The sequence below is a fragment of the Orycteropus afer genome, unplaced genomic scaffold (assembly GCF_000298275.1).
Source record: "Orycteropus afer afer isolate SDZICR_OR568_19922 unplaced genomic scaffold, OryAfe1.0 scaffold00108, whole genome shotgun sequence".
Lineage (NCBI taxonomy): Eukaryota > Metazoa > Chordata > Mammalia > Tubulidentata > Orycteropodidae > Orycteropus > Orycteropus afer.
Genome location: NW_006921695.1, coordinates 1,302,337 through 1,310,433, shown reverse-complemented (window position 1 = coordinate 1,310,433; position 8,097 = coordinate 1,302,337). Strand labels below are relative to the sequence as shown.

At 39.4% G+C, this 8,097-nt stretch overlaps 1 protein-coding gene across 1 annotated transcript in view; it reads left to right on the top strand.

The window, feature by feature from the left end:
* LOC103199254 (amyloid beta precursor protein) overlaps positions 1-8,097 on the top strand; it is a 347,436-nt gene that overhangs the window by 226,035 nt on the left and 113,304 nt on the right. The window contains exon 8 of the mRNA XM_007943494.2: positions 6,410-6,484. Coding sequence (XP_007941685.2) covers positions 6,410-6,484 — 75 coding nt within the window. The remainder of the gene's footprint in view (positions 1-6,409; positions 6,485-8,097) is intronic.

The following is an 8,097-nucleotide window of genomic DNA, read 5'->3' as shown; positions in this document are numbered from 1 at the left end:
CAGAAATCAATGAAACAGAAAATAGAAAGGCTATAGAGAAAATCAACAAGACCAGAAGTTGGCTTTTTGAAAAGATCAATAAAATTGACAAACCACTGGCAAATTTAACAAAGGGAATCTCCAAGCTGTCTGTGCCATCAGGATCACTCAGGATCGCTGCCAGGCCGCAGCTCTGTCTATCTCCTTTTTTGGTATTTTCACGCAAATTCTTCTGCTAGTTGGGGTTTTGTCCTCTTGTATATCCTTCCCTTCAAAGCTCAGGGGTCCAGGATTATCTTCTGTGTCTGTGTTAATTTGTTTCCTTTGTCTTTGTTGAAGAGGGTCTGTGCAATCTTTCTGCCTAGTCTGCCATCTTGCTGGATCTCTCCGAACTTGCTGTGTCTTATATCTCTACATAGTATTTGTTATTTCTCCCTGCATGAAACATTCAGGTTTTTGAAGATCCATAAATCCATATGATATTGATAGCTTTGCATACACAATGGAAAATTGCTTTATAAGGATATATAGAGCAACCTCAATGTTTAGACTCTGAGAATTTTAAATTCAAAACAAACTTTTTTGCAATTGTGGTGTGTGTGTGTGTGGTTGTTATTTGTTTTCTTACAAATATGCAAGTTTTTTGTTTGCTTGTTTTAACTGGATTTCATAACTGTAAAACTGTAGCTTTCTATTCTGTTTCTGTGTTGGCAACAACATTTACCAAATATAATAAGCATCTGAACAGTGTATACATACTCTTAATTAGCTATGTCTTTAGCAGTTTAAAATACATCCTTGAAATGAAGTGTTTCAAAACAAAATGTTGACCTTACTCTAAATTGCTATTTTAAAGATAAGTACCCATATTTTCTGTCAAGTTGGTTGCAGCTCATGTTTAGCCCATGCGTGTTAGAGTAGAACTGTGCTCTAGGGATTTAAATCTTTGTCCTTTGAGATTAGATCACCATACCTTTCTTCTGAAGAGGCTGGGTGGACTCAAACCTCTAACTGTTCAGTTAACAACTGAGTGCATTAGCCATTTGTACTAGCCAGGGACTCCTGTTATCTTATGAGCAGTCCTTTCTCCTATTATCAAATAACAAAAAACTAAGCTCATTTGTTGAAATTTTCCTTTTATAATGGTAAACTGGACTATAGAGAATAAAAATATAATCTTTGGAGCCAGCCAGATCTTGGTTCAATTTCTTTTCCATTCTTTCCCTTCATGACTAGGAGCAGGTAATTTAATCTGGTGTATAAAATGTAGGTGGTGATACCTAATCTCAGAGGCTGTAGTAAGGATTTAGTTAAAAGAGATAGATTCTGAGAAGCACTTAACACAGAATCCGTTATGTAGCACATAGTCAGTAATGTTATCCATTATCATTGTACTCCAGGGGAAGCCATTGTGCAGAGAGAGATTGGGCCTGCTGAGTAAAGGTGAATTATTTTATTTGTGAGAATGGGACAAAAATGAAAACTGTCCCAAAGTAATTGCCAAACAGGCAAGGATGCTGTACCTTCTGACCTCCTCTAACCCCACAAGAGGAAGACAGAATCACCATCAGCAGCCCAAGGCCTATTCCAGTAAGGCCAGACATGCTGCCTCCCTCTAGCCCTTTCCCCAGCCCTGAAACCAACTGTTCCTTCCTCAACATCCACCACCTTTCTGCTGAGTTCTATAATTTGCTGCAGTGGCCACACACAGCTCACAGACTATGGGGTTTATTAGGGAAGCATCAGGCTACAATTCAAGTTCAGGAAAAATGCTCAGTCTCTCTCCCAGCCTGCCATCTCTCAGCCAACAGTCTTTCAGCCTCTCTCTCCGCAATGCATGTCTCTCTCTCAACAATGTGTGTCTCTTGGTGTCTCTTTCTCATCAGTGCATGTCTCTCAGGAGTGTGTTTCTCTCAGCAGCATGTCATTCTCAGCCAGCAGTCAGAAAGAGACCTTTTCTGCCTCTAGGAGGCCTCCTTTTGAGGCTGGCAGAGTGGACAAACTAACCAATCATAACATCAGAATTCCAAGCACCTGAGAGAAAGTGAACTTCCCAGAACATTGTTTTGTGCCACCCTCAACAGAAATACCCGAAGTGGGTAACTTTAACAATCAGGAGCTCCTCAGTTGCTCACAGCAAATTCCACCACAGAGCTTATAAAGACTTATGGCTAGAAAAGCCATACCAGGTAATTTACTACACTGCAGGCCACCCCCTGGATTTTCTAGCCATTATCCCTTTTTTACTTCAAAAATTAACCTCCCCTTCGCCATCAGTTTAAGAATAATCACACCCATGAAAGTATGTAAGCCAGACACTTCATGCCTTTATCTTCCACCCTTTTTAGCAATTTCTTATTTGCCCATCCATATCAGCAATATCAAACCAGTACTGTGAGGAGACAAGCTTGTTCCTTTCTCACTGAGGAATCTTCTGTTCTGCTTGGAAACTTTGGGCATCTGCATCCATAAACAAGCAAAGTCCAGCCCAGCTCAAGCTATCAAATTGCAGCAACTTAACACCAGCTCAGTGTCAAACATCTTCCTTGTCATTTGGTTGGATTCTGGTCAGCTCAACTCTAGCCATCCCAGCTAGGTCATGGGTATTTCAGATCTTATAATATTTTTATGCCCTTCTGTCATTGAGGCAGTCTCAATCAATGCCCGATAGCAGGCAAGCAATTGCCTTTCAAATGGATGTATTGCGCCACAGCATCTGGAAACTTTCTAATCCAGAATCCCAGTGGTCATCGTAGGGCAGCATTCTCAGGTTTTTGCCATAAGCTCCAGTCTGCATAAACACTTGTAGCAGCCACCTCCAAAATCATGTCTGAATGTGGATTATAAAGACCTAAAGGCAAAGACAGTGAGACCACTGTCTGTATTCAGAAGTAGGATTCACTGCAACAGTCCAGATTCACTGGAATATATGGTTTTGGGAGAAAGGAGATAAACAGGAAAGTAAGAAACCTTTGGCTTCTGGATGGGATAAAAACCCATGAATTGAAGCAGCTCTTTTGTTGAGATCAGTCACCCAAGGCAAAAGCTATTCATGGGATTTAGGAGAAGTGGCTCTAACACCTGAGGAATTGGCTAGTTGTATGTATATGGAAAGGAGCTCTGGTAGCATAGTGCCTAAGGCACTTGACTGCTAACCAGAAGGCTGGTGGTTCAAACCCACCAGCCACTCCTCAGAAGGAAGATGGGTCAATCTACTTCCGTAGTGATACTGCCTCAGAAACCCAAGGAGGGGTCACTATGAGTCGGGTCCGACTCGACAGCACATGACAACAACAACAACATGTATATGGAAATACAGAATGACAAGGAAAAGGTGAGGCTTATAATTCCTTGGTTGCTGTTATCAGCAATAAGTGCAATGGCAGGGAAAAAGAATGTAGAGCTGGGTTGTAGCACTGAATCAAGCTCAGATCCAGTCCAATTAGAGCTACCACTGCTAGTTTCAGGGCTACCCAGAAAGGAAAAATTGTGTCAGAACAACAGACAGTACTGGTACAACCACTGGTCACCAAAGAGGAAGTCCGGGAAGGGAACGGACAAAGCCTAGAAACTATTGAAAGCAGAGGGTATACCTACGAATCTCCTGGGAAGGCTCACCCTCTTGCTCCAGTTGTTTGGCTAATCCTCATCTCACCCCTGGATTTGGGACAGCAGCCATCATCTGATCTGCTGATTGAGGTTCATCAAACCCCAAGAATTGGGAGGATCTTCCAGATCTACTCACAGACCTGACACTCGCCAGCCTGCCAGCCTCCACCACTACTACATGAGATGATCCCTTGGGTGTCTTTGAGTTCTGTGAGGTGTTACGGCAAAATACAGAACCCTAAGACAGGGAAAATTACTAGGAGGAGGAAGAGTTAATGTCTGAAATGATGGAGTGGCACTGTAGTTTTGTACATTTGGGACAGTTTTCCTCCACCTCATGGGGACTGGCCTTGTGCTGATCTTTCTTAGAGAAATTGTTCAAGCAATTGTGGTGGCAGGTAATTTACTACACTACAGTGATACATTGTTAAATTGCTCTGAAAATCAAACTTTGGTTTCATTTTTAGAGTGATCTTTATTTTCAACTCATTACCTAACTGAATCTCCTTAATTATTGTGTAAGTAGCTATTGTGGCACAAATGGTTAAATTCTCTGCGGCTAATCAAATATTGCTGGTTGGATCCAACCAACATCCTTGTGGGAGAAAGACCTGGTGATCTGCTCCCATAAAGATTACAGCCTAGATAACCCTGTGGGCTAGTTCTACTCTGTCACATGGGTCACTATGAGTCATAATCAACTTGATGGCTCCCGATAGCAATTGTTCTATGGGTTCCCCAGTTGAAAGCAGAAAGTCCAGGTTCTGAAAGAACAAAGTGAGATAAACAAAATATAAATGTAATACAGGATATTAGTTTTTCATATTCTCATAAGACATTTAGTTTGTATTTCATATTTGAGACTCTGCCTATTGAATTCATGGTACAGTATGGCTTCTGAACATTATGAAAGCAGGAAAGTAAAATATTTCTATTGTAAGGCTTATCACATCCATAAAATAAAGGGAGATATCCCTCTTACCCACACTAAAGCATCTGGGACAGTGTTTCTTTTCTTGTGTGTCCTGTTCTTGCTTATGGCAGCAGGCCATTTGTCCCAGTTTTGCTGTGGATTGGAGGTTATTTTTGATATGTTCTTCAACCATAATAGGAAACTCTTTCCATCCTGTTTTCTCTATAATTTCTCTAAAACAGCATGGGGAATGCTAATCTTGTGCCTTATACAAAATAAAAGCTAACAGCCAATAAAACAGCTAATTAGAACCCATGTGGTATTGTGATTATGTATTATTATGTATTATTTCATACATAATATCTATGTATGAAATAATGTATGTATTTATTCCAAGCCTTTTTCTCTTTGTGATCTTGAGTGACACCAGAAAAGTAGTCAGTATCTTAAGGATGTTGTTGTTAATTACTAATGAGTCAGCTCTGACTCACAGCGACCTTATTTATAAACCTTCATGATCATGGCTGTGTTTGAGTTCATTGTTGTGGGTGGCTATTATGTCGATCCATCTCAGTGATGGTTTCCCTCATTTCTGGTGATCCTCTGTTTTGCCAAACATGATGCCCTTTTCTAGCAATTGGTCTTTCCTGATTACATGTCCAAAGTAAACAAACCAAAGTCTCACCATCATCACGTCTAAGGAGTATACTTGTATTTCTTCTAATCCTTATTAATTCTTCTGGTAGTTTTTAGGGATAAATACCTTCAATGACATGATTTCATAGCACATGACTCAAATTTTCTCATACTTTGAAAGTCCACAAACTATGTAAAGTATCTCTGGTAACAAAATGATATTTTGGTTATTTAGTCATTCTAGGTTTTTTTGTTTTTTGTTTTTTTTTATCCCAGTTCAAGTATGAGTTGTATTAAAATCTGCTTGACAGCTAGTAGTATGCTTGAAAAAGAATGAGCAGCCATAGGTGATAATTTTAAGAATCATATATCATTTTCTTTTGACAAAATGTACAGCTGAAGACTTTTTCTCTTTGTGTTCAGATCATTGCGTGAACTTCACTGAGGGAAGTCCTTGGTGAACATCAAGGTTGAGACAAGGAAGATTTTATTTTGCTGCAAAACAGATTAGCCTGGCTACTAAATTATAAAGTAGCATTCCTTGCCAATGCTTGTTCTTTTGCTACACTAGATTATTATAATATATAATGTGTACTTACTTGGAATTTCTGGAGGGATTTAGTCATTGTTGTTCATGACTAGGGTTAGCAATCAAAAGTTTCTAATAAAATGAGCTCTACCGTCAGTTCTTCAAAGGGCTAGGTCTTAAGATTTCTGGCAATAGATGTCCTGTTTACCTTCCTTCATTATTATATTTCTTTCTAGCACTGTATTTATGGCATGTGCACACACACATAAAAAGCTACATTTACTTGTACCCCCCATACCATTTCAAACATACACGGTTTGAAATTTTTTAACTTACTTCCACAAACAACAAAAACAAAAACAACAATAAAAAATATGTTCAATTTGAAATCAGAAGACGTTGTTCAAAAAGTCTATATCTCTTATGAATATCAACATTTGTTAATATCAACTACTAAAATACCTTCCGGCATTTCTTAGTAAAGAGAAAGACCAACTTTATTTCAAGGGGTCATAATCCTGCTATTAATGTGAACGTTTGCATGGAATATATTGTTGTTACCAATTATTTATATCCTATGATGAGCTCTAAACCTATTCAGGTTAGAAGGAACATGATATTTAAAAAAAAAAAAAAAAACTTAAAATGACTAAAATAAAGGAAAGCTGTCATAATCCATACAATTAAAGCTATATTTGAAGAGAGAACTGATGATTTTAAATTCAAATATTCTCATTTTCTAGGTAATGAGAGAATGGGAAGAGGCAGAACGTCAAGCAAAGAACTTGCCCAAAGCTGATAAGAAGGCAGTTATCCAGGTAAATTGCACCCATTCCCTAACAGGCAGGAAATGGCTGAATCTCTGTGACCATGCCTACAAGTTTAACAGCATCTGTTGGAACCTCATGAATGATTGTTTATATTCCCATTAAACTGATTTACTCATATGTGGCACAAACATTTGCACTCGACTGATGACCTAAAGGTTGACATTTTGAACCTACCTGGTGGTACTGCAGAAGAAAACTGGTGTTTTGGTTACCTAGTGCTGCTCAGACAAGAAAATACCACAAATGGGATGGCATGCACAAACAGGAGTTTATTCTCTCACGGTTGGGAGGCTTTAAGCTGAGTTCAAAGTGTCAGGCTCTAAAGGCTGGGTAAAAGCCCCTCAACCTTGGGCTTCAGCTCTGCCTCCTGCTTCCAGTCCACTGAAGCTGGAGATATCGCTTCACTCAGGCAGCTACTGGCTACGAAGCTGACAAGCCCAAGGTCAACAAATAAAATTGCACAGTCCCTCTGTTAGCAAACCACATGGCAGGACATTAATTCAAGTCTATTGAAAGTGCCAAGGTCAGCAGAACGTGGCAGGCTGCTGAACAACAACTCAGCTACATGCAGGGTTCAAGCATGCCATAAGCTAGAGACCATACCCCAAGGCTTCTCCTTATATATGGGACGCAGACCATATAAGGCAGCTACTCAGCTGCTCACAGTAGATTCCACCATGGAGTTAATTACGAGTCTCATGATGGGGAATACTACATCCAGCTGCCAGCCACTCAACCAGGCCCAGTCAAGTTGACACACAAACTTAACTACCAGAACTGACGATCTGCTTCAGTTAAGATTATAGGTAAAAGAACCCTATGGAGCAATTCTAATCTGTAACACATGGGGTAGCTATGAATCAGAATTGATTTGCTGCCAAACAACAACAAAACTATTAATCATTGTTTAGTAATAGTTTGAGTTACTTAAATTCTGCCTTTTTTCTCAGTTAGCTCAAATTATAAGTCATGTCATAAAATTTGTAATTATTATTAACAGGCTACTTTTTGTTGTAATAAAAATACAGTTGCTGTAACATTCTACTAGGTTCCTGGTAACACATATGTCAGCTTATTACTTGAGCAATAACTGAAAGGTTGGTGGTCTGAACCCTTCAAGAGGCACCTCAGAAAACAAGTCTGGTGATTTGCTTCTGAGAGGTCACAGCCTTGAAAACCATATAGAGCAGTTCTACTCTGCATACTTGGGGTCACCATGAATCTAAATCAACTTGACTCACTCCAACAGCCCATACCAATCTTCTACCACTTCTTCCTTTGGCAAAAATTATGTTAGGATTTGGACTTTTGTTCAAAACCACTGTCATAAACCGAGAGATTTATCATGGTCATTTACTTAAAGTGCTTTCAGGAAGAAAAAAAATTAAATACTCATAATATTTAAGATTCATGGAAACCATTAGTCCTGGCAACTGGTTCACCATGTGATCCGCAGCCTATATGACTATGAGACCAGAAGAACTAGATGGTGCCTGGCTACCACTGTCAACCACTTGGAGGGAGATCTATGTAGGAGATTCTGCATAGAGAGGGAGAACAATGTGGAACAAAACTCAAAATCATTTGGGAAAGAAAAAAAA